The sequence below is a fragment of the Crotalus tigris genome, unplaced genomic scaffold (assembly GCF_016545835.1).
Source record: "Crotalus tigris isolate CLP2741 ecotype Arizona unplaced genomic scaffold, ASM1654583v1 scf7180000017567.3851432, whole genome shotgun sequence".
NCBI lineage: Eukaryota > Metazoa > Chordata > Lepidosauria > Squamata > Viperidae > Crotalus > Crotalus tigris.
In genome coordinates this window covers 1,281,970-1,308,152 of record NW_024096477.1, presented here as the reverse complement: position 1 = coordinate 1,308,152, position 26,183 = coordinate 1,281,970, and the positions used below count along the sequence as shown (strand labels likewise).

General features: G+C 38.8%; 1 protein-coding gene across 3 annotated transcripts in view; it reads right to left on the bottom strand.

Annotated features, from left to right (window-relative positions):
- FRMD1 (FERM domain containing 1) overlaps nt 1-26,183 on the bottom strand; it is a 49,161-nt gene that overhangs the window by 11,081 nt on the left and 11,897 nt on the right. For all 3 annotated transcript variants that reach the window (XM_039349902.1, XM_039349912.1, XM_039349892.1), the window contains exons 2-7: nt 20,200-20,401; nt 13,212-13,302; nt 9,706-9,785; nt 8,137-8,213; nt 3,364-3,550; nt 194-349 (exon numbers count right to left, since the gene is read on the bottom strand). In XM_039349902.1, the coding sequence (XP_039205836.1) occupies nt 194-349; nt 3,364-3,550; nt 8,137-8,213; nt 9,706-9,785; nt 13,212-13,302; nt 20,200-20,295 (687 nt within the window). In that variant the 5' untranslated portion in view covers nt 20,296-20,401. The remainder of the gene's footprint in view (nt 1-193; nt 350-3,363; nt 3,551-8,136; nt 8,214-9,705; nt 9,786-13,211; nt 13,303-20,199; nt 20,402-26,183) is intronic.

The window sequence follows — 26,183 nt, the reverse complement described above, 5'->3', positions numbered from 1 at the left end:
AACAAGATCTACTGGCAGGCAAAATATTATAAGTAGGGGTGTCCAACCTTGGCAACTTTTAAAACTTGTAGACTTCAACTCCCACAATTCCTCAGCCAGCGTGGCTGGTTGGAAGTTGAAATCCACAAGTCATAAAAGTTGCCATAGTTGGACACCTCGGTTCTGAAGCTTGAGAATAGACCTCTTATTGCACCTTATGCAATCTGTAGAAGTGGACAGGGACATCTTCCAGCAGACACGACTCCTTGACATACTTCAGAATAGCTTCTCTGGTTGACAGCCCTTTCTGTTCTCGGTGCATCTGTGGTGCATGCTTTAGGATGTAATCGCTCCCTCGCTTGGCAATTATCTATCAGAAGGGGGGAAAAAACCATAATCAGCTTCCCTTTGTTAAACTGACAGGAGAAGGCAGCTAAAATTCAACAAATGGTAATATTAAACTAAAAGTAAACTGTCTCAAAAGTTCTTAACCGCCATACAGTGCAAGGTGTTCGTGAGAATGCACTTTTTCATTTGCCCATCTTTGCCAAAATAGAGAGCTTTTTCAGCTGCTGTTCCTGACTATGGAACACGCTCAGAAAGGCCTGCCCAATGCCTTCATTACCATCTCTTTAATTTTATAAATATATCTTTCCCCAAATATGTTCATCTACAGTTTCTTGGAGCATTAAGGCTTTTATTATGTACTTTCTTATTTTTAATGTGAAAAACAATTAAACTATACAGCATGTTGAACTCCAAACAAGGTGAAGAACTATATTCAAATGTATAAAAACAAGTTAAAATAAATACAAATATGCACACGTCTTTCCCCCCCCCCCAAAGGAGTTAGCTATTATTACTTAGCACATATATAGTAAGAACTTACTAACTTTGTCTGCTTTTAAGTACATGGCAAAACTGCTCAATAAATAATAGTAAAAAACATTTATGGTAGGTATATTCATCATTTTCAAAATAATGTAAATTTAAGTAAATCTAAATGTTAATCTGGAGAGAAGTTCAGGAGCAGCATAATAAAAAGTGAATCTGTTAAAAGCTCTGTCTTCAGAAGATACTTTTGCTAATAGACTAGTCCAGGGGTAGGCAACCTTGGCTCTTTTATGACTCGTGGACTTCAACTCCCAGAATTCCTGAGCCAGCACGGCTGGCTCAGGAATTCTGGGAGTTGAAGTCCACGAGTCATAAAAGAGCCAAGGTTGCCTACCCCTGGACTAGTCTGTTCAGACTTCACTACATAGGGAATTTCCAGATGTGTGCACTGCAGTCATCCAAATACTTAACAATGGCCATAGTAAGTGAATTTTGGGAACTGAAATCTGTGCACCTGGAGCGTGCCGGAGTTGCGGAAGTCTAACTTAGTTTATTTTTAAGTTTGTGTTATCTCATCAAAATGGTTATGACTGATAATTGATCTAATGTAAGCAAACATGACTGTAGAGGTGTAGAAAGAGTTCAGAAAGCCAGAGATATCTTAAGTCACCTTTGACTATCACCCTAGATTTGAATCAACAGCTTCTTAGCTTTTCAAAGTGTGTGAACCGAGAAGAATTTCTCCTGCATGCTGGCCTCTCTGACAGTTCACGGGTACTCTGTAAGAGAGTAATCTAAGAAGGTTTGAGAAGCAGGGTTACACAGATCTTCAAAGGAGTTCAATTCATCAGAAGTCTGAGCAAACACACCTTCAAAGCAATTCAGTGAAGCAAAGCAATGGCCCCTCCTAATCAGCAGACCAGGGCCTCCTAGTCATTTTGCTTGCAGAAAAATGGACCGACCAATCAAAGTGGAAGTAATCTCCACATATCCCCCATTAAAGAGGATATCCCAAACGCAGGGATATTCTTAAATAGAGGAAGAAATGTTATCTATGCTACCTTGAACTCCTGGAATAAAGGTGGGACAGAAATCTCATAAGCTGAAAAGCATAAGACTCATGGATCTCACCTGGCAATTTTACAGCCCCCCGGACACTTCTCAATATATGGAGGCTCTACCTATCTTTCAACTGGAGATTTTTCTTCCAACTTGATCAGCTTTTTCTCTGTGGGTGACCCAGAGGCTCTCTGCAATTCTTAGTAACCAGCCTATATATGACCATGTTTGTTAGGGAGTTAGTATGCATTTAGGGAGCTTTTACAACTGAGACCGACTATGCCAGCATTCTTCTGCCTAATCACTGTCTGACCTTTAAGAAGCCCTTAAGATCTACCTTGGACAAGAATTCCTCCTGAATGTCTTCTTAATTAGAGGGAGGATCCCTTAGGTGGCTATGGTATGTCTGTTCTTTGTGTGCCTCATCAAATTTCACACAGTGTTAATTATCTGGCTGCCTGGGGGCCTGATCTTTCTTAGCTCATCGGCTCAGCACCAAGGGTTTAGGAACCAGATTTCCAAAGAAAATTGCGTGTTTGCTTGCTGCTTTTGGCCTCCTCCCCAACAGCTATGACCATGACCACAATTCTTTGCTTCATGCTGCAACAATCCTGAACCCTCAGAATCAATGGAGAAGTATTGTATGCACAATCTCACTGCCATACCCGGGGTGGGGTGGGGTGGGGAGGTAGGGAGAGACACATCTCACTGGATGCCAGGTTCGTTTCTAATAATAAATTACCTACTTATCTGATAGCAGGCAAATAATAAGATAAGGACAAGGAGTTTTGGACTCTAGTAAAAAAAAAACTGGCTCTGAGAACAGATCAGTGCTACTCCTTTCCCACATCACTTAGGTTAATTTTATTCTCAACGGAGAATATCCACAGGAGAGAAAACCGTGGTTGGCTGAGACTGAAGCACTGTATTAGGAAGATGTGTGTTTGCATAATATTAAAACCACCTTTCTTTGGTATAGAATTTCCTCCTGGTCCCTCAGGGATATATTTCTGGTGGTTCAGCCTAGTTTCCAGAGAATTTGGGAGAACAGGCTATGGCTAGTGAAGTATTTGCTTCAGGAGAATTCTGTGTTCCTTTTATACCCTGCAGTCTTAAGGACCTTATTGGATGGGGAATTTTCAGGAAAGACTGAAGATTTAAGAAGGTTGCTGGTAGGAAAAACTTGTTTCTATACTCTCTCTCAGTGCCATTCCCCATTTTTCATTTCAAACATCTTCACTTGCTGAAGATCTGCAAGCAAAGACTCCGGGAGAACTACAGAACTGTCATGAGGAAAAGCACATTTGAGTGGCTCATCCTGCAAGGATGTGGCCAGCATCAATTGCGGGGTGAATTCAGATTACTTGTATCCTGTCGAGGCAAAGGTGAAACAGGAATGTAGAGAACGTGCAAAAGAAGAAAGATTCTTAAGCTTCTTTGAATACAACAGTGCCTCAAAAGCTAATAGTTTAGCTTTGTATCCAGACTCACCCATTGAGGGAAATATGTCTGAGGTTCAAAATAGTTCTCTCCATGGACGTTATCTTTGTAATCACCAAGGTCAACCTGCAGACCATAAGCAGCCAGTAGGAAGTAAATTTCTTCTTTGTTGGTGCATCGTGACTTCAACACTTGTTCCCTCAGATGGCAGTAGTAATAATGTCGGGCTACCCGGTCACTGCAGAGGAGGGTAACAATGAGGTAGGAGAAGAGGACAGACCATTAATTAAAAGCCAAATAATAGAAGGAGGAAAAGGAGGACATGTAACCAAATTCCCATCATTAGAGAATCATTATACTGATGAAAATTCAATTCCAATCATATACAGTATTGTTAGGTATGTTGCTTAGAGAATAGTCTAAGATCTTCCTTCAAGATGATACATGTGAGAAGTACAGAATTACTCCTTGGCTATTATTTAAGGCAATTTCTCTACTCAGTTTTCTACAAAGATTGCCGAATGACAATTTTTATTATTCTCAGCAACTTAACCAATAGAAGCAATGGCCGTACTAACTATGGGTGAAGGGAATTTTAACTTTGAATTCAGGGAAGCCAGACCAGTTAGAAGTTTAGCTAAGGAACAAACTCTATACTACTTTGAATAATTAGGCACAGAGGGGAGTAATCTGAGAGAGAAGAAATCTATAGAGGGACATATTCCATACTTTGTTGCCCTGATTCTAAGTGAAGGCTTTGTAGTTATTTTGGCATAAAACATATACAGAGCAACTCTGCTACAATGTACTCAGCAAGTCTCAATACGGCACCTGGGTGCCATATTCTACATTCACAGCTGCTTTTGGAATTCTATTTCTCAGCAGCCAAAAGAATGCTATGAACAGAGAAAACCTAGAAAATGTCTGGGAGTTTTGCTCTGTACAACATTTCTGCCTTTCTGAGGATCTGGTTTCTCCTGGAATGAACAGCAAAGTATCTTCTGATTTCAGAAGAGGATTATGTCTGCTTCAGCCATTCCCCACATAAAGCAGTCATAAATGGCCCTGCCTTTAGCCCCCATGAACAAGCCCAGAGGCATGTCTACAGAGGCCATGAACATTCTTCTTGTGATTGGAAGTCCAGATCATACATGGAGATAATTGAAACCATCTATGTAAATTCAGAAGTCAGCCCTTCTGTAAAAAAGGGGAGCCCTGCTGGTTTTCTGGTAAAAGGAGTCAAATTAATTCATCACAAAGCAACCATAACCAAATGATTCTAGTGGTTAAGGCAGGGGTGTCAAACTGCCGGCCTGTGGGCTGGATGTGTCATCCGGAAGCTGCGCCCACCCCATTGCCGGCAATGGCAAAACTGTCCTTATACGTTGCGTGACATCACATGATGTCGCGAGTTTGACATGTCTGGGTTAAGGCATCAGGCTAGAAATTGGGAGGCCAGCAGTTTTAGTTCCATCGTTAGCATGAAGCCAGCTAAGTGACCTTGGGCTTGTCAATTTCTCTCAGCCCTCAAAAGGAGGCAATGGCAAACCACTTCCAAAAATGTTGCCAAGAAAACTCCAGGGACTTGTCCAAGCAGTTGCCATGAATCATCAAAGATTCAAAGGAACCAAAAAGAGAAAGAAGACTCCAGGGAGTTGACCTTAAACTGAATTTTCCTTGCTACTTAGACAGACGATAAAGAAAGTTATTTTACCTCTGTCATCCCCACATTATAACAATGGGGCATAAAGAGGACAAACCGGTCAATTGTGTACAAAAATGACCTCTGAATGGCTTCCTAAGGGGAGGCTTTCTTATAATAAGAGAAACAAAGAGATCATTTCAACATGAAGCTACCTTTCTAGGATTGTGGCTAAGGATATATACTTTAAGGAGCACTCATAATTACAGAGATTTGCTTTGACCAAGAGGCTTTGGAAAAGAGTAAGGGATACTGTGAGAAACACTCTTATAAAGGCGGGGGAGAGATGTCCTTTCCAAAGGAAAAGAAACAACGCAGTCTTGTTCAAATATAAACTTTAAAAAACGATTATGCAAACGCAAAGGATAAGCTTCAATTTAGGCCTTTCGAAAGTTTCTTGCTTGACTAACCCGAGAACACAAATTCAGCTTGCAGTATCACACAAATATATTATGTTACTTGCCCATTTGGACTGGAACCACCTTTTGGAAAGCTACCTGCCTCTTGCAGGCTGCATTCCATAAGAATCAAATCCATCCCAAGTTCTATTTTTTCCCCTCGACTCCTACTTTTTTTCTTCACTAATAAAAACTAAGCTGCCTCCCCTCCCAAAAATCTGTAATTAAATGTGAGTAGAAGATGAATTGTTTGTAGTTTGTCATATTTTATTACATATTATTATGAAAATGAGGTAGCTGATAAAGAACATCTGGAAGCGTCCTATGCTTTTTACATCTACTATGCTTCCTCAGTAGCATGTCTGCAATGTATTGCCCATTCCTAGATCAGGGGTACTTCAGATGGTCATTCATGTCCTGATAACGTCATGGCTTGACTACTGCAAAGTTCTCTACGTGGGGCTATCCTTGAAGACCAATCCAAAAACTTCAATTGGTGTAAAATGTGGCAGCAAGCAGTAATGGCAAGATGGAGTGACTTGGGTATTTGGACCTTCCATAGACCTTCCATATCTTTAGCTCTGGATGGGCTTGTAGTACTCCAAATAGACCTGGTGTGCAATCTGGAGGAGGCTCTGCTCCAAGAATGGGCACAACCAGTGCACCACCCCAAGGTGTGCAAAGGCCTTCCTAGCCACGGCTGCCAGCTGTTCTTCGAGCAGGAGTTACAAGTCTAAGAGGATCCCAGGTGTGCAAAGGCCTTCCTAGCCTTTGTTACATCTCATTTAGACTACTGCAACATGCTCTACATGGGTTGCCCCTGAAGAGCATTTGGAAACTTCAACTGCTGCAGAACATGATTGCACAGGTAATAAATGGTCCCAAATATACAGCACGCATAACACCACTTCTGCCTGGTTGTCACCTTTAAAGCTCTACATGACTTCAGACCAGGTTACTTGAAGGATCACCTTTTCCCAACAATCTTTACCTGCCCAACTTGATCCAGCAGAATGGGCCTGCTGCAGATATCATCAGCCGAAGAGTGTTGGCTGGCAGGGTTTTTTTTCACAGTGGCCCCTTTCTATGGAACACCCTCCCTTTGGAGATTAGAATGGCCCCAATCCTGTTAGCCTTTCGTAATGACCTAAAAACCTGAATATGTTCCCAAGCCTGTGTCAAGGGCCCCCTTTCCTGGCTTTACGGCTAACTAACCTGAGATGTATATTTATTTTGGATGTTTCTATTGGTTTTTTTTTAGTGTTTTAATTGTAATATATTTTTTTTGAAGCAAACCACCCAGAGTAATTGACTGAGCTAAGCAGCTATAGAAATTAACTGAATGAATGAATGAGCAAATGAACGAATGAATGAGCATGCCTTGGCACTATAATACATCTGCTTCATCAACTGATTTGGTTATTGATTTGCCTCTGAAAGTGATTCAGTGCTCTGTTTGTTATCTATGAAACCCTTCATGACATATGACCTGGTTACTTAAGACACCATGTATCTACCATACTATCTGCCTTGCTGGGTTGATATGCTCCAAATTCCTTTGATTAAATAATGTCATCTTTCAGAACCCCAGAATCACACTTTTAATAGCATCTGCCCTCTGGAACAAGGTTCTCTCCAAGATCTGGATGGCCCCCATTCTGCTGTTGCTTAGAAAGTCATGAAGCCCTGGCTCTTCACCCAGGCCTTTACAAGGGAGAGTGACACCCCCCACCCCCACCCGACACACTTTGCTTGCTAGATTTTCTTCATTTTTATGTTTAGGGACTTTATTGTAATTTCTTTGATTGTTATGAGCTCCCCATAATCATACAGAGTTGTGCAGAAAAAAGTTTAATAAATCATTATCATTTTTATATATGCAAATGAGTGTTGTGCAGGGGGAAAAGGTGATTTGGACAGGCCACAGGTATATGTGTTGTACCTGTCTACATCACCTTAAATACAATTCATTTTTTCTGAAATCAGATAGCCATGTGAATCAGGAAAAGACAAAACTTCTTTGGATTTGATTTAAAGTAGGGGTCTTCAAACTTGGCCCTTTTATGACTTGTGGACTTCAGCTCCCAGAATTCCTCAGCTAGTGTGCCTGGCTGAGGAATTCTGGGAGTTGAAGTTCACAAGTCATAAAAGGACCAAGTTTGAAGACCCCTGATTTAAAGTGATGCCCATGTGTGTGATGTGCATGCTCACACATGCTACATATCACCTTCTCCTTTTCAAATCCAGATCACTACACAACCCTGGTAGAGAATGCAGCTCTATCAAAGGTGTGTGCACAGGTGTTTCAATGCACCTGCCATTCATTCTTTCATGTTTGCTATGCAAAAAAGCTCTGCAAGTTTGACAACAGGCCATTATAGGTAATACAGTTAATGAAAGAATTAATCTAAGTTCAATTGTGAAAGAGAGGCAACATTTTTCTCTTCAGGTTGCTGAACTATATATACCTTAATCAAACACAGCAAACTAGATTTCCATTTACAGAAGATGTCACATGTGATGGAAGAATGGTTTAGTGACAAACTATCATTTTGTGTTTGACAGTGTGACTAAGCTACTTGAATCCAACACATTCACAATCCATCCTTTCCTAAGTAAATTGGTAACAGAAAGCTAAATACGGCATTATATTAAATAGAAGAACAAAAGGGTGAACATTAATGTACGGTGTTTTTTTTTAAAAAAAGTAATAACCAACAGTACCTTATAACTCGCCCATTTTCTACATAATACTGTACTCTGAAGAACGCAACCAAAGGAGGAATGAACTTTTCTGTTCCCTTTGAAATAAAAATAGCAAAAGAGAAGTCAGACAACTTCCTCTATCATCCATCTGTCTGTCTGTCTGTCTATTGTGTCAGTAGACTATTGTGATTGAATTGAGCCCATTGGTGACTTAATTTAATCACAATAGTCTACTGACATAATTGATCCCAAATAGAGGATCCGAAACAGTAATCTGCAGGTTATATTTATGAAAAGCATCAAACTATCTCTGAACCTGGTTCTGCACTAGTTTGATTTTCTGTAACAACAGAGATTAAAATTGTTTTAACTAGAATCAGATTGTACTGGGTATCTGTCCCTCAGTTTTTAAGAAAAAACTGAGGGACAGTAAAACCAAAAGAAATAGTTTTTCTATCAACAGGCACCTATCTGCCTGGACTTTCCACCAAGTGACAAATACTGTTGATGGTTACTGGTATTTTATTTACAACTTTATTTTAAAATATTAAACTTCTTATACTTTGGTCTCTGTCTTTTTAATACTGATTTCTGATAGATCCTACATAATTAAGCCCACATATTTAACAAGGTATGTTTCAGCCAATATGAAAATGTAGCTGCCAAAGTAGATAGATAAATTTACAAAGATACATAATACCTAAGTCCTATTCTGGCTCATCTTGAAGTTTATGGCTGTGGAACCACAAACAATGAAGCCTAAATTTAAATAGCATAAATAAACAATAACTGAAAAACCTTGCTATACCTAGAGCAAAACACTGGAAACATGAACAAATACAGAACACTAAACACTGGGCCAAAAGCAAGCCATGACATTTGGATCAGTTTCTCATGGAATGACATATTTCCTTAACAATCAGCAATATACATTTATACAGGGCTTATTTCTGAGTAGAGAGGCAGTGTGGCCTAGCGATTACAGTGTTGGATTGGCACTGGAGAGATCCAGATACATGTCTAATGGTAGCCATGGATACTCACCTTACCTCATGTAGGAAAAAAGGAGAAGAAAGAATGCTACACACATACATGCACAGAGAGGCAGTCTACTCTAATCTAAGGCACCAGGCTAGAAAGCAAGAGAACATGAGTTCAAGTCCTGCCTTAGTCATGAAAGCCAGCTAGGTGATGTTGGGCCAGCCATTCCCTCTCAGCCCAACTCCCTCACAGGGTTATTGTTGGGGGGAAAATAGGAGGAGGAAGCTGTGTTAAATATGTTCGTTGTCTTAAGTTATTTGCAAAAAATATAATTAACGCATAATATAAATACATACATATTGTTGCTCAGTAGTCTGAATAAAAGTCAAAATATAAATCTAACAAACAAATAACTAAAGTATAGGATTGCATTGTTAGAATTTCAAAAGCCCCCAAGAAAAAAAAATCATTGGAGCAGACAAATGTATGTGGACTATAAAACTGACATTGAACCTGTTATAATTAGATTTAGTTCCATCAGATGCAGCCTCAGCCATACAACACGGCAAAGAATTCAATGTTATAAATACACACTGAAGGACTTACTCTACTTCCTTCTTTCTTCCACTCCTTTACAAAATATTTACAAAGCTTCTGCTCCAGATCAATAAATACATATTCGTTATCTGAAAAGGAAAGAGAATAAATAGTAGGAGGAACACCTGAAATTATTTAAATGCTCAGGATTTTATATAAAGAGAAAATTAAATATACAATTAAATCTTTTGGAGTGTGTTCTGCTTTCCTGCCAACTGAGTAATTAAAATGTCTGAGCATCCTCTGATGGATCTCTGTGTTTATGGGTACTGTTCATGGAAGAAAAAGTTTGGAACCAAATATGTGGTATATTTTATGAAATACAGTTATTTGCAAGCCAACCAGATTAATAAAATTATTTGGCATAAATTTTAAGTTTACCATATACATATATATGTTAAAAATTCATTTTACGTAGCCATCTGCCCTCTTGCCAACTTTTCCCTAGCATAAATATTCCTGTAAGGTGAAACTTTGTATTGTATAAAGATGGTACATTCCAGCTTGTAATTTTCCAGTTGTATACAAAGATATAGGAAGCCACAGCAGTTATGGCCTAATATAACACAACTAGTTTTATCAGGTGGCTGGTAATTTATCAGGACCACAATCATTTGAAGGATTTCTATGGGTTGGGATGTAGGTATAATAATCTTACTACAATCTCTCTCCATTTCACTCCTAAGAAAAGTTGATATTTCCTAGGAACAAATTAATACCGTTGGTATTAATGAAGATTTTTTTCCTATAATTAGTTATTGAAAAGACTTTTCAGAACTGAAAAAAGGAAGGAAGAACTACTCCCCTTAAACCCTTTTTGCAATGATCTCACTAATTATCAACCTACCTCCCAGATAAAGTTGTTCAGGTCCAGGGGGAAACTCTCTGCTATGCTTTGTGTCAAGGTAAATAAGCTTCCTTCCTTCCTTCCTTCCTTCCTTCCTTCCTTCCTTCCTTCCTTCCTTCCTTCCTTCCTTCCTTCCTTCCTTCCTTCCTTCCTTCCTTCCCTCCCTCCCTCCCTCCCTCCCTCCCATCCCAAGCTAGCCTTATGGACTCCACATGGAGGTTTAGCTCTCTTTTTGTTAAGAATTGGCCTCTGAGACTATTTTGTACCTAAAGAGGAATTTAGGTATTTAATTGCTTGGGTGGGAGAAGGATTAGGAAGACCAAATATGGGAGCCAAGCATAATTTCTTTGCACCAAGAGTCAACCTTCGTGACTCACTAAGCCATTTTGAAATTTCTGTAAACACCAACTGACCTGCCTGCCCTCCTCTGCCAAGTGCCTCCCCTCCTTTTCCTCCTCCATCGCCAACCTGTCCCCAGTCTCACCCTGCAGTTGCTGCCTTCGTGCAGGAATGCAACCTTACATTCCAACTCTAATGAGGTTAATGTTGTCAAAATGCCAACTTGCAGGGTAATCCTCCGGTTACAAAACCCCCCACAGCTCAGCTCTCCTCCCCCCACACTCACACCTTTCACAAGAAAAGCAGCAGGCAAGAATGTGTATTTCCAAGATTAAAGGTAAAGTTTAGAGATCCTTGTCATGTACTTAAGTTTCCTATCTTTTTTGGGGGGAGGGGAGATATATTCTCCTGAAAAAATGACACCTGAACGCTCATTTGATTAAGGTGGCCTCTTTGGGGGAAGGTTGGGGAGAAGAGACAGTCCTGCAAATAAATCTGTGCTACTGAATTTTGCTAGAGCTTAACTGATGCCAAGTGTAATCCTGCTGAAAGCATCCCTTCTCCACAAAACCGGGGGAAGGGTTTGATTTCAGTTCATGGTGTGGCCACAACCACAAATGCCAGCCCTATCCATTCTCTTTCCAACCAAGTCTGATACAATTGTGAGCATGGGCAGTTATAATCTTTCATCAGACTCTTCTGACCAAAAAAAGAGGGCCGGGGGAGAAATCAGACTTGGGTGAAAACAAATCCTTTAGAAATAATAATGAGCGAGAAAGCAAGAAAATCTCCTCAGAGGTCATGTCTAAACCCCATTGACTCACCCTGACTGGACAGCACAGATTTGGAAGAAAAGCTGATTTAAAAAATGCATGTGACTTGGGAGACCACAAAAGTAATTCTGAAGTGTGTAATTCTCATTTTAAATGACAGATGAATAACAAGTTTCATCCAGGGAAACTTTTAGCCTAAGATTATGCCTACTGGGCCAGCTTCAAACTGTCACGTATATAAGTACTTCTGCATTATATTCACGTGTGCAGTATCTCTATTTTTGAATACAGAAAATTCAAATTTATATTGAGGTGCAAACGAGGGAGGAAATAATGTATTTTGAGGGCCAAATCCTGATCCTCCTGCTTAACTATTAATTTCTGCAGTGAATAAAATATGGGAAAGGATTATTATTTTCTTACTGATGGTAAATGAATTGCGATAAAGAAGCTAATCAATTGATAATCATTACCTTGGGTCAAAAGAGATAAATTTAATAGGGATTATTAACACATAAAGTTAGATAACTACACTCCAGATGGTCTAGTCTCAAACATTTTTGGACAAAGCAATTGGACCAGGCGCACTCATGGTGGACTTTCTTCTTAGATATGGAAACGTTTGAGTTTCCATACATAGCCCCTGCCACTAGGCCACTGACTTCAATGGATAAAAAGCACCAATGGATTTCCCCCTCCTCCCAAGAACATCAAATACACAGAGAAGAAAGCAGAGGCAACACTCAAATAAACATTCTGATTCCAAGTTTTCAGACTTCAGTCCCTATATTCCTTTGCCATTGGCCATGCTGACTGAAGTTGATTGAAGCCATAACTTTGAAGAGCATCAAACTATCCACAGCTGACATGCAAAACCTAAGAGTGATCATTTTTACCTCAGGAATACTTCACCATTCTATTTTGAGGGAGACTAGTTTTTTAAAAAAAAAATCACAGCAATATTCTGACATCTATGAGAGGAAATACTCATATAATGAATGAATATTTGTGGAGAGAAAACAATTTCTACAAAACACTGGCTGAACCAGATATCCAAACACCGAAGGTTGGTTTTCTCTTATAGAATCTCTTTTTAAATTATATCACATGCAAATACTCCCAGGGTATCAAGGTGATAAGGATTAGCTACAAAAATGCTGTCTAATATGTTGGAATGATTTGTAAGCCTTTCCCATGGCATAATTTAATAAAGTTCAAAGTGCTTCAGATTTTTGTAGAAACAACATTCTTTGCAAGTTATAAAAGAAACTGACTTTGTGATGACTTTGCAAATAGTCAGCCTTGCTACACAAACAATGCTTTAAATTCTACCTAGAAGTGAAAAGAAAAGTTGGCAGAAAGAATGGCTGAAGAAGGAAAGGAGAGGGAGAAAGAAAGAGAGAGAAAGAGAGAAATAAGTGCAAATAAAGAGACTCTCCCTTTATCATATATGCATATTCACAAGTTAGTGTTGAAAGGATGTTGAGTTGTCTTTCATGCCTCTTAAATCTATCTTAGGTACAGGCTATGGATATCTGTCAAATAATTTATCTTACTTTTTACAACACTGATGCCAAAGAAATGAGGGTCTTTAATTTTCAGTACATCACAAACTTGGTCAAAGAGTTCTTGTCCTGTGGCTTTTACCTGCAACACAAAAATAGTATTTAAGCAGTTTAGAGAAAGGTATTTCAAGCCAATCATAACTTTGCACTTTGCACTACAGCATTACATACATGAATGGAACATACTGCTACAGAGGAAACTTGCAGATTATTGAAGCATTGCCCTGATAGGATTCCTGGGCAATGATTATTATGAATTATTTTTCACTCTAGTCAAAGGCCTCCAATTAGCTTAATACAGTATTAATTTCTAAACAACATTTTAGCAATGAATCATGATATTACTACATAGTAAAACAATGATGTACAGTATTGTGTGATACCTGCTATGCTGTTGTACATCTGAAGGATAGGACAAACAGTGGACATTTTATATATGAGAACACTGTGATCCACTGCTTTGGATCACACAATACACACCAAACCAAAATGTGATTTGCTTGATTTTGATTAGTTTTTTCTATAAGTCTAATCATCTATGAGTTGAGTGTAACTAATCAATTAATGTTAATCAATTATAATGATTAACGAACATCTCAGAACTTTTATGTTCTTCAATAAGAGGTATAAAATGATTCAGATAGAAATGATACATACACTATGTTCACTTGGCACTGAACCTATCTAATTATGTCTTGGGTTAAAAATGCCCTGCATCAACAGTGCTTGAACAAAAGATATCCCAATCAAATTAAGATTGCCCATATTTCATGAACTTTCAGATACAATGAGATGGCTGAGAGGCTATCACATTTTGGCCCTTATTAGTTTTTTTTTAAGTCTATGGTCCAATCAAATCAGCACCTATAATTAATTTGGGAGAAGCTTCCACACATTTCCTTCCTTCCTTCCTTCCTTCCTTCCTTCCTTCCTTCCTTCCTTCCTTCCTTCCTTCCTTCCTTCCTTCCTTCCTTCCTTCCCTTATTGACCCTTAAAAGACTGCTAGAGGGAGAAGTGAAAAAGAAAACAAAGAGCTTAAGAGAGTTGATAATTTCGCATTTTTGAGAACCACTTTGTACCATTAGCAAGAAGAGTTAACTCTGTCATCTCCTTTGTTTGGTTTGGAGAAGATAGCTGTTTAGGAGAAATTAGTTTAACCCAAAACAATCTTGGGACTTCTATGCCCTCTAACCCCAGTGCTGAATTATAGCATTTGCATAATCTCACCTATGCCATGAATATACAGCTATTCTTTCTGTATTGCTTCCCAGGTTGAACATACAGAAATTATTTTATTGCAGACAATGAATTGCCTTAAGGAATACTGCAGGACATTTGCCTACTCCAGAACATAATATTCAAGCCCTACATATAAATGCCAGCCCAAAGTTGAAATCCTAAGCATTTTCATTCTGCCTTTTCAAATTAACAGACTTTGAACATTATTTTCTAAGGCACCTCTTTCATTTTTGCCTCAGTAGATCCATACCCTACAAGTCCACAGGTAAATATTTAAAAGGATTTTAATTACTTAATTGGCTAAAGTGGCATGGGCTTTAGGTCTAGAAATTATCTGCAGGTGACCAGGTTACCCATTCTTGCTTTCAATAAGCTCTGTTTTATATTTAATGTGGGACAAGTCATGGCCTTGATCTGAAATGAACAAACCAGGGTTTGAAATTGAAGCTTGTCCTAATTGTATGTTACTGTTATGTCTTTTCCCTTTCCCTTTTCCCTTTCCATCTCAGAGTACTTTTGTATCTGGCTCCATCACAAGAACACAAAATCATATAGATGGAAGTGAAGCTATGAAGCTTTGCTTGTATAGATGGAAAACAAAGCAACCAGGCAATGGAAAACTATGCCTGTTCAACACACCATATTTTCAAAGTTATGGAAAAGAGAACGCAGCCATATCTTGATTCTCATCCTATACTCAATGATGCTGGGAGGGAAAAAGGAGAAGGGATGACAATTCCTAATTCTGGACAATTACAGAAATGACTAAATTTCAGTATTTACCCCAAAGGGAGATAATCCATTGTTACAAAAGGGAAAAACTGGTCTGCTTCCATTACCGTATTCTCAATAACTTTAAAATGACACTCCCATTGTAAGGTAAATTATATGGGGGAAAACCCTTTTAGGTAAATAAAGCAAGATATTCAAGAAATCAAAAGTAAATACTAGAATCAGCACTCTACATCAGCATATCTACTTCTTCACAATTTATATAGAGACTATTGTACCCACAAACAAGAAATGCAGTGCTGAAGGCCCTTCCATTTCTCTTTAAAAATGGATACAGCCCACCCCAATACTGTATATTCTCTCTCTTAACAACCATTCAAGTAGTTGTTAAATAGTTGTTAAAGTAGTGTGTGTTGCTCTTCCATCCTGCTTCTCCAGTGTGGCTTACCATTTTCATGGCTCTAGTCAAGATGATACTGAAAAGCGTCCATAAAAAACACATTTGATACAGACAAATGTGGAGAGAAGGATCTTGGACAACTTCTGAAAAATCATTTTGAAACCATCATATAATCTAATCTCAGGGGAAGATAGAAACTTTAATATCACTGCATTAAAACAAAACAATAGAATTTCATGCAACAGCAGGGAAGTAGAAATAAACAGGACCTTTTGCAAAATCAGGAAAAAGAAGAGGGCTCTTAGGAATAAGGGTCCTCTGGCTTCCTGAACCCCCATCATTTATCCTCCCTGGCAGGAATATCATTAGCATTAATTAATATTTGCTCAGACGAGAAAAAGACTGGTTGTTCCATTTTCATCTCTAACAAACTTAGGAGATCCCCAACAAGAATATCAAATTCTTGTGAAGTGGGGTGGTTATTTATTTATCAGATTTCTAGGTTGCTCTAACCTGCTACAACTCTGGGTGACTTACAAAATGCAATAATAAAAAAACGAAGTAAAAATTAAGAATTAAATCATGAAAAAAAGAAAGTCAGCAAAATATACTACAGCAACATATACTATATTACATACTTTGTCAAAAAATATACTATAACAATTAACCAGTGGAATGCCTTGCCTCCAGAAGTTGTGGGTGCCCCAGCCTTGGAGGCTTTTAAGAACAGACTGCACAGTCACTTGTCTGAAATGGTTTAGGGCAGTGGTTCTCAACCTTTTTAATGCTGCGACCCCCAACCGGTCATAAGTCGAGGACTACTCAACTGGTCGTAAGTCGAGGACTACTCAACTGGTGCAGCACCGTTTGCAGAATGGGACTTTTGGCGGGCTCAGCAGGGCAGAGACAGCCTGGACAATTCCTATTGGCTTTTGAAAGCCAATAGAATTAGACTCTATTCAAGAGAGTCTATTCTATTGGCTTTCAAAAGCCAATAGAATAAAAGGGAGTAGCACAGCCAAGGAAAAGGGGGAAAAAATGGCGGACTGTGTTATTTGGCGACCCCCGTGAAATGGTCGTTCGACCCCAAATGGGGTCTCGACCCACAGGTTGAGAACCACTGGTTTAGGGTCTTCTGCTTGAGCAGGGGGTTGGATTAGAAGACCTCCAAGATCCCAACTCTGTTATTCTATGTTATAACACAGAGAGAGAGACACTGAGCAATTTAAAAGATCAAAATAGTACTTGTCTGTAACTCTTCAAAGCAACTGCATCTTTTACCAGGATTTCATGGCTGCTTTCCACAGCTGCTGCATGATTCCATTAACAAAAAAATACAAATACTTCAAATAGCTTCAGATATATATTATAACTATGCCCCTAAATATTCCAAAACAGTTATTTAGAATGATCATCTATTCAATTAGGAAGAACTAAATTTCAAACTTCCTGGGTATATTTGGACCTGATTTAAACTGGTGATCCACAGTGAACTACTGCAAAGTGAAAGCCAAAACGAATCTTGTGGATTAATGCCTGCTAATATTTTCAGTTTTAACCTTCAAGTGACTTCTAGTTACTACTAGTAATAGTAGGGATTAGAAATTAATTGAAGTCAATGTGAGCTACTGGTTTCTTACAACTTCTTAACTCTGATCCCTTTATAAAGGGCCATTCTGAAATCTTATACTGTGGGAATCACGGGAAATTTGAATATTTTAAGATGATTCAATTAAACAGATTTCTCATTTTTAAGGAACAATTTTATAAGAACATTTTGCTAATATACTGTAACTACTGAAAGAGATAATTTGAAAGGTTTAATATGAAGCAGGCTATAAAACACAAGGTGGCCATAAATTAAAAAAAAAAGATTTTAAACTGGAGGGAACCATATTTTGACTTACTTACATTCTCTATCACAAGTTATGGTTCTCCCCCTCCCCCCATGAAGGAATGTAATCCTCCTACCTACACAGAAGGAACATGTATTATAGGAATATGAATGCAACACCTGTATGCAATTCATTAAAGCAACCGTGTATTTTTTCAGAATCATACAGTGCTGTGGAGAGGCTGCCTTTGCAGCCATGCAATCCTCAAATCAGACATTCCTGAAATTCAGCTATGGGAAGAGCATCAGTAAGGAATACCATATTGGAAACGGAAATCCACTCTAGGTCAGGGCTTTTCAACCTTTTCACCCATTGTACCACTTTTAGGATATGGCAATATCCAAGTACCACCAGTCACCTAGCAAGGTGTCAAAAACTTGATGACCAAAAAAAAAAAAAAAGTGATAAAGTACAGGTAGTCCTGTACAACAGTTCGCTTAGTGACTGTTTGAAGTTACAATGGCACTGAAAAAAATGCCATTGCTTGCCCGCCCGGCCACGCTCTTCCTCCTGTCCGAGGTTTTCATTGTTGTGAGCATTTCTGTTGAGGATTGGCAGCGGGGCGTATGTGTTTGGTTTTTATTCCCCCCATCTGCTGGGTGGTTACAGCAGGTTTTGGTCACTTCACATGACTCTGGGACACTGTGACCATCATAAATATGAATCAGTTACCAAGCATCTGAATGTAAATCACAAGACCCTGGAGATGCTGCAACATTCCAGCTGATCGGCGCTTCTTCTGGGCTCAGCAGAAGTGCCAGGATCAGTGCTGTTTTCCAGCTGATTGGTGCTTTAGGCTCAGCGGAAGCACCAGGATCAGCGCCGAGCTCCAGCTGGAGCCTGGCTCTGATCCTGGTGCTTTCACTGAGCCCTGACAGTCCCGAAGAAGCGCTGATCCTGGCGCTTCCGCTGAGCCCTGACAGCCCTGCAGCTCCAGCCATCTCTCGCTCAGGCTTGTGCGGTGCTGTCACCGGTTCAGCTCATTTCCCTCCCCCGCTACCACTTTTCTAGGATGGTCGCGTACCACCTGCCAGGTGCCAATATACCAAAGGTTGAAAAGCCCTGCTCTAGGTAGTTTCTCCTATGGCTGATCTGTCTTTTTTCCCCCCTCCCTAGAAAACAACATGATGAGCTCTACACTTAATCTAGACTTCAAACAGGCTTAATGTTTGTTGAGCTATTCTGTCACAAGCTAAGCTGAAGAACTGTATTCATAAATTTCAAGCTGAATCTACCCATAAGGGATTTTATTACAATTGACAAAGATTATGAACTCATTTGTACCCATGGCAGTTTACTGAAAAACTGATGAGGAAAAGAAAAGCTCAATTCAAGAAATATATATACAAAGTTAGACCGCCCTCCCAGAGATAATGGCATTGCACCCTTCATTTCTACCTACATAGCCAATGTTCAAAGGTGGGTCTATTTTGGGGGACTTTAATTCAGTTTCCCAAGTGCAACATTTTGAGGAAAAATGAGAAAATAGTAGAAGACCAAAGTATGGGAAATTGATAATAAAATGATGGTTACAAGAGGAGAGACAAGAAAAATAAGCCAGCTAGAGTTTAGTTTAAGATAGGGGGCTATACACATGGTATAAATAAGTCAGCCAGCCAGTCAGTAAGTGCTAGATCAGTTCACCTCAGGATGTGCACTATAACACATAAACACCAAAAGAGGAAAAAATGCTCTGAACATCCAGCATTAAAAAGGATGATAAAAATTATTTAGAAGCAAGCAGACACAATATATGAAGCTTCTTAAAAAGATAAGCTACAAAAGGATCAGGAAATTCAGCAACATTCTTTTGGCTATTTATGTTGGTTTTTTAAAATACCTTTTTGAAGGTCCATATTATTCAAAAACAGACTGGGAGAATGAATGATAGTCCTTTGACAGTTTATTCTGAACACACAGCCCCATGTTTTATCTTCCCAGATGATTTTAAAGTGCTCAGTAAGCTTCCCATTCTTTTCTTTGATACTTTTCTCTTCAGTGACAGAAAAGATTAAAAAAAAAAGAAAAAGAAATAGACAGGTCTGTGCATGACTAGAAATAGCTGCCTGATTCAAAATTTATATTTTCTAAGGGGAATCTACCCAAACAGGTGTATGTTGCTTTTTTTTTTTTTAAAAAAAAATTCAAATCCTGACAGAAGTTTAACTCCAGTGATAACAATTTTTTTATTACAATACAGATCTTTAAAACAAACCTGCAACACTACAGAAATACATAATTCTATTGATATCTGTAATAGGCACCATAGATTTCAAATTACTTCATTCTCTACCTTACTTCCTGCACTACATTTCAAGTTTTATTTTCCTACAAGGGAAAGTTCTCAGAATATAGCGCTACTTAATTTGGTTTGAAGACATACAGGATAATAAAACTTGCAAAGTATGATTCCCCAAGTCCACCATGTTGAAAAATTAACACAACTAAATCAACAAATTCCAAGGGAAAACTCTTTTTTAGTTTTCTAACACTACAAAAAGATCAAACAAATATGAAAAGAAGTTGCAGAAGAAACAGATCCAACTTATGCTAATATGGATCCATTTTTAAAAGAAACTTATTTTTCAGCTTACAAGCTTTTGTTTTCAACTTGCAAATCCTCAGAACCTTTAGTATATTCCCCACACTTTCTAAACAACACAGGTACCTATCTGTGTTATTCAGTCTCTGAAACAAGCTTAGATACACTTACCCCAACAGTCAAACTGAGCTGCTCTCGGTCTGGCAGAAGGACACAGACATTCCTAAAATCCAAAGGCATCTTCTTTGGCAATAGCTGTTTGCTCATTGCAGAACTGGTTGTAAACTTCTCATACCGCTCCGTCAAGTAACAACAACGCCGCAATCGGAGCCTTGGGAATCAAGCCAACTTTGCTCGGATTTTTTTTTTCAACCTGAGGAATAAAAATCCTTAGAATGAAAATTTGGATGACTTTATAGCAAGAAGCCTATACATTAAATAATGATTTTCCGTAGCTTTATTCTAAGAGGCAGCTCTAACCACCAAGCATCTGTCCCTGAGCTCTGGCAGAGTTATAACTAATCTTCTCATTAGTCAGCTCTTTTACTGATTAGCAGCTGGTTACACTACACGGTAGGTGGGAACACAACCAGCCGGGAAATTTATCTCAGGGAGGCTCAGGAAAGTGGCATCCACAGGCTTGCATTCCCTTCTCTTGAATCAGCTACTTTATCCTGTATGCCAAGAATCATAATCCAGAATTACTGGTGGCTGATTTTTTTTTTTTCCACACACACTTCCCTATGCGATACTCGGCTTTTAAAAAACAAAGTCCTGAGTCATTGGAAAGAAAGACAGGGAAAGCAATGTAAGGGGCAATAAAAATAAAGGGGAAAAAATAACTTAGACTATTGGACCCGAGATTACAAAGTCATTAGTAAATAGCAGCAAAGATGACTCAGAAGAGGAGCAATCATGTGTTTCTGTGGGTTTTAAAGTATTCATGGAAGTATGTGGGGAAGTTTTTCTTTTACTCTAGCATCTGATTTCATTGGAACTGGAGGGAAATGAAGCATGTAGAAGAAATGCTTGGTGCTATGTAATATGGCACCACTGTATTAGTATCTCTCTCTAAGCATGCAGTGCCTCTACAGATGGCAGCATTTAAGCAGGGATCAGTTAATCCTTCAATATGAGAACACCTAATCAGGATTTCTCAATCTTCTAAGATGAGTGGACTTTAACTCCGAGAATTCTCCAGTCAATATGGCTGGCTGGAGACTTATGGGAGTTGAAGTCCACCTATCTTAAAGAGGCCAAGGTTGAGAAACCCCTTGTAACCAATGAAAAGAACTGGGGGACAAATCTGTATTTTCTGCTTGGACATAGTTAAGACTCTTTCATTTTTACAGGCCATGAAATCCACTGATAATTGTTGCTCCACTCTACCTAGTCAATAATTCTTGATTTGCAACACACTAACAGAAACTTACTAGATCCACTTTCTATAGTACATGTCAACTTCATATCCAAAATGAAAATTAATGAGTTTTTTTCTTTCATATTTCCACTTTATAAAGACACTGAATAACAATGTCTGTTTTTCCCTTTGACTTTTAAAATTTGTCTGGAACCCCAGTGTGTGTATTAGACAAGATTAAATTATTATGGTTTATATTTTAATTCTGCAGAATATAAATTAACATTATGTACTGATATTTTATTATTGATCTCTATGTTCCATGCTTGAGTTCCAGTTCTGATGCGTTTAATAATATGATTGGGAAAACAGCAGGATATTGAATTAACTGAGCCAATTCAGAATTTATGCCAATAGGTAAAAATCCCTTCACGAATTTATTAAACAATTATCATTTTAAAATGTGCACTGAATATATTAACTGTTTTTATTTCACATGATTATGGCAGATAATCACTTTAAATATGAATTAAAAATAAGATCTCTTTGGACCTCAGGATATGGCAATCTTATCCTTTGGAGCAAGATTGATACTCATACAATGAATGAATTGTTTAGAATATTATATATTTTAGCTGGTTTTGAATGAATCTTGATTGGACTGAGAAAGTATGGTTATCCCAAACTTAACCAGTGAACCCAAATTGAAAGTGGGTGCCAAAAAACCTCAGTAAATGAACTTGAGAGTGCATTTAATTAGTACACCCTATTCTACCTTAAGCAGAAGTACATCTTTAGTCAGCTTCTAAACCTAAAATGACAGACTTGAAGGATCAGAACTGTGGAAGACTGACATAGTCAAATAAATTATCTTTGTTGATACCAAGGTTTATAGTTAGATACTAATTCTCTTTAAAAATTTGCTGATGACCAGCAAATGACCCTGAAGCACAACTCCTCTGTTAACCATCTGATGTCCTTTCCCTACAAAGCTGAGGTCAGCTCAGGCCAAAAAAAAGAGATAACCTTGATGAATATCATTTAGTTTCCAGATAAACTTGCAGCTAAGATCATCAGTCCAAACCTGCCTGTAGCCTATCAATGATGGATTAGGTTTCCAAACTGGGTAGCTTTTGGAATGCATGAATGATAACTACCTTATGCCAACTTAAACCAAGAGGCATCTGTGAATTTACTCTGAATACTCAAAACACCTCTCTATCCACTCTCCCAAAAATGCCAAACCCCCAAACAAAACAAAACAAAAAAAAACAAAAAAACAAAAGAACTTGGAAATTTCAGAGGGAAAACAGCTTTAAGAGTTCTCTCTTTTATCTTCTTTTGGATGCTGCTGAAAGCATCCAAAGATTTAAAAGCAAAGATGCTGGACCGAAGGGATGGTTGTTTTAACGCATTTCAGGTAGATATATTAATAGATCTCAAATTTTCAGTTTCAGACATTAGCCCATCTCCTAACAGTTCAGTACCAGAAGCTCAAACAAAATTGTATGGGCAAACAATCCTTACCGGTCATCTCAAGAACCATAGTTGAACAACAACCATTCATGATCAGTAATGATGATAATATGATATAGTATATAGTATGCAGTAGTAGTTAGTAGTATTATAAGCTGGAAGGACAGATTTTTAATCAATAACTCTTTCTGCTGAGCCATTTTGCTTTAGTGTTAGGTCACTGGGCTAATCTGCCTTCGGCACAAAGCCAACTGGGTGACTTTGGACCAGTTATATCTTCTCAGCCCTAGGAAAGGGGCAATGGCAATCCACTTTTGAAATCTTGCCAAGAAAACTGTCAACATTGCAGGTCTTGTCCAGGCAGTTGCCAGGAGTCAACATGCATTCATAGACACCCCCCCCCAAATTTAGTCTTAGAGGATATAGAAAGATTTTACCATATGGCCATCCAGTCAGATTATCAAAAACATCTCAATTTGTTAACTGAGCAACTGCAGACTTTACAGGAGTATTTCCCCATTTCTCTATATTAATAAAAAAGGGAAGAAAACCATGCTTTTCATAAGTTGTACAAGGTGGGAAGAGGAACACTTAGATGTTAATCTAGTGAGCAATTATCCATGAAAATATATATGACACGGGAAAATGCCCACCAGGTTGGAATCAGAATAGCCACAAGGCATAGAATAAAGCAACACAATGTGGAATAATCAGGCACAAAGTTCCAGCCATTTTTCTTCTAGGATACTCCTTCCCACCTCCTTCCATTTTACCTCCTTCTCATATATTGTTACGTCATCCTAGCTTGGTGTTTCGCAATGAGGAAATAAGCCACAAACAGGAACGATGAACAAACTTTACTGAAGATTCGTAAATGGGAAAAAGTCGGCACTGGGAATCACCTGTTCTCAGTGCCTTTACATAAGGAAGCTACCCGCCATGTCCCCAGCGAAACCAACCCCACCCAGCCAACACCCTGTAAACTATCATCTGGTCACAATACATAAATACCGCGCCCCCTGCACCCTTAGTTCCTCCTGACAACCATCCGGCCGCACGCCCGCTAACAGTCCTCAGTCTTCTGTCGGCCCCTGTGAGGCTCCAAAGCCGTATGCTATTGAGACGCTAAGTGATGATGTCATATGTATGCTGCAGCGCCGCTGGAACTTCAAGGATGGCCGACCAACATGAAGGCAATTGCTTCGTCGGGAGACAGGGACAGTTCCTTTTTACATACATGAGCCGGAGGGCGGTGAGGTTAACCGGTGGGGTTTCTACCACGCTCTGATAGCCTCGCAGGGTACGACATATATCATATCATATCATATCATATCATGTCATGTCATGTCATATCATATCATGAAGTCTTTGGTACACTCTAGATCAGTGATGGCAAACATTTTAGAGATCGAGTGCCCCAAAACCAGCCCACCCCCCCAGCCCACCCCACTCTGCCCCCCGCAGGGCCCACTCACCACAGATCACCCAAGCAGTCTTGCAGCACCATGGTGGCCACACTCTCCGCCCGCACCCCACAGCATCATCTGCACATGACAGGGCGAGAGGGCGGAGTCTTGCCCCTGCTGCCATGTGCTTGGCTGCATTGCTCCACGTGGGCTGCACTTGGGGAAGACTCTCCTCCGGGCAAGCTACTGGTGAGGAGGGAGTTGTGGGGGGAAGCAGGGCTGGGGCAACGGTATGTGTGCCCACAGAGAGGGCTCCAAGTGCCACTTCTGACATGCGTGCCATAGGTTTGCCACCACTGCTCTAGATTATTCTACACGTATAAACATTGGGAGTTAACCTGAATCTATCATTATCTTCTTTTGTGAGTGGATGTACAAAAATGCTGTCTTTGTTATCTAAATTCAGGACAGACAGACAAATACATTGTTACATATAGACAGAGATTCGCACGCGCGCGCGCGCACACACACACACACAGATACAGCACTGATATATATATATATATATATATATATATATATATATATATATATATATATATATATAGGACTGATATACTGGATAACCACATCACAAAGTTTTTGGAGAGTACCATAACTGTGAATTAAGTAGATCTGCATCCTGATAGTAAGCCAAAATTTAGCAGTGAAGTGGGAGAAGATTCCTGCGATGGGGGAAAAAAAATAGTTCCAGGGTCAACACATAGATGTTTATTTTTATTTTTTAATTTTTTGAGGGATGATTGACATGTGCTTATCCGAAGCATTTTTAAACTCAGTACTGATGACTGAGTTTGGAAGTTGAGTCCAGGCTTCCATTACTCTTTCTGTGAAATAATACTTTTCAACATTACTTTTAAACTTCCCTCCTGTCAGTTTGAGGTTATGCCCCGTGTTCTGAATTTTTGCTTAATTAAAAACAAACAAACCAGGAGATGAAAGTCAAAGCTACAGCATATATATCTTTCAGAAATGTTTTGCTTTCTCTAATTTCTATATCTATATAAATATCGTTACCTATGAAACAAGTGATTGATTGCATCACCTCCTCTAATAAATTATCAATTATCAAGTTATCAATTCCTTCTAATGCATAACAAACCGGATCTCTTTCAAAGCAATTAATTCTCATTAGAATTTGGTGCTTTATTTCAGTAAAGCTCCTGGGTTCAATTTCTGGGTTCAATTTCTTTCAGTTACATCCCAAGGCAAGTATGGTTTATTAGATCACATAAATCCAAAGAATATAAGCTGCAATGTAGTCAAACCACTGCCCCATCTAACTGAATACCTTCGCTCTCTCCAGGATTTCAGAGAGGGCCTTTTCCCAGCCCTATCTGGAAGGCCACAACAACAAAGGATTAAAGCTGAGAAACGTGCATGTATCTTTGCTATGGAGCAAGCCGCACCCAAGCATCCATCACTTGAGTCTTTGATACAAGAGCCATAAACATGGTTACTGCCATGCCACTGAACACAGAAATTTAATAGAGCATCAAAGACTTAGGTTTGCTGAGCCATTATACCAGAAGTCAAGATATTTTTTTTTAATTTTATCTATAGCACTGTTCAGCCCAAAACTGTCTAGTAGCAACAATTCTGACTTTTACTCTGAAAGAAGGGAAATTAAATAGGTGATTACTCTTGATTTCAGTCTTCCCCTCATTGTTCTGAATAATAATAATAATAATAATAATAATAATAATAATAATAATAATAATAATAATAATAATAATAATAATAATAATATAGCCAAGATATTGTAATGGAGTTTGGCTTGGACAAATGTGCCACACTTACTATCAAACAAGGAAAAATAGTGAAAACTGAAGGAATCAAGATGCCCCACGAAA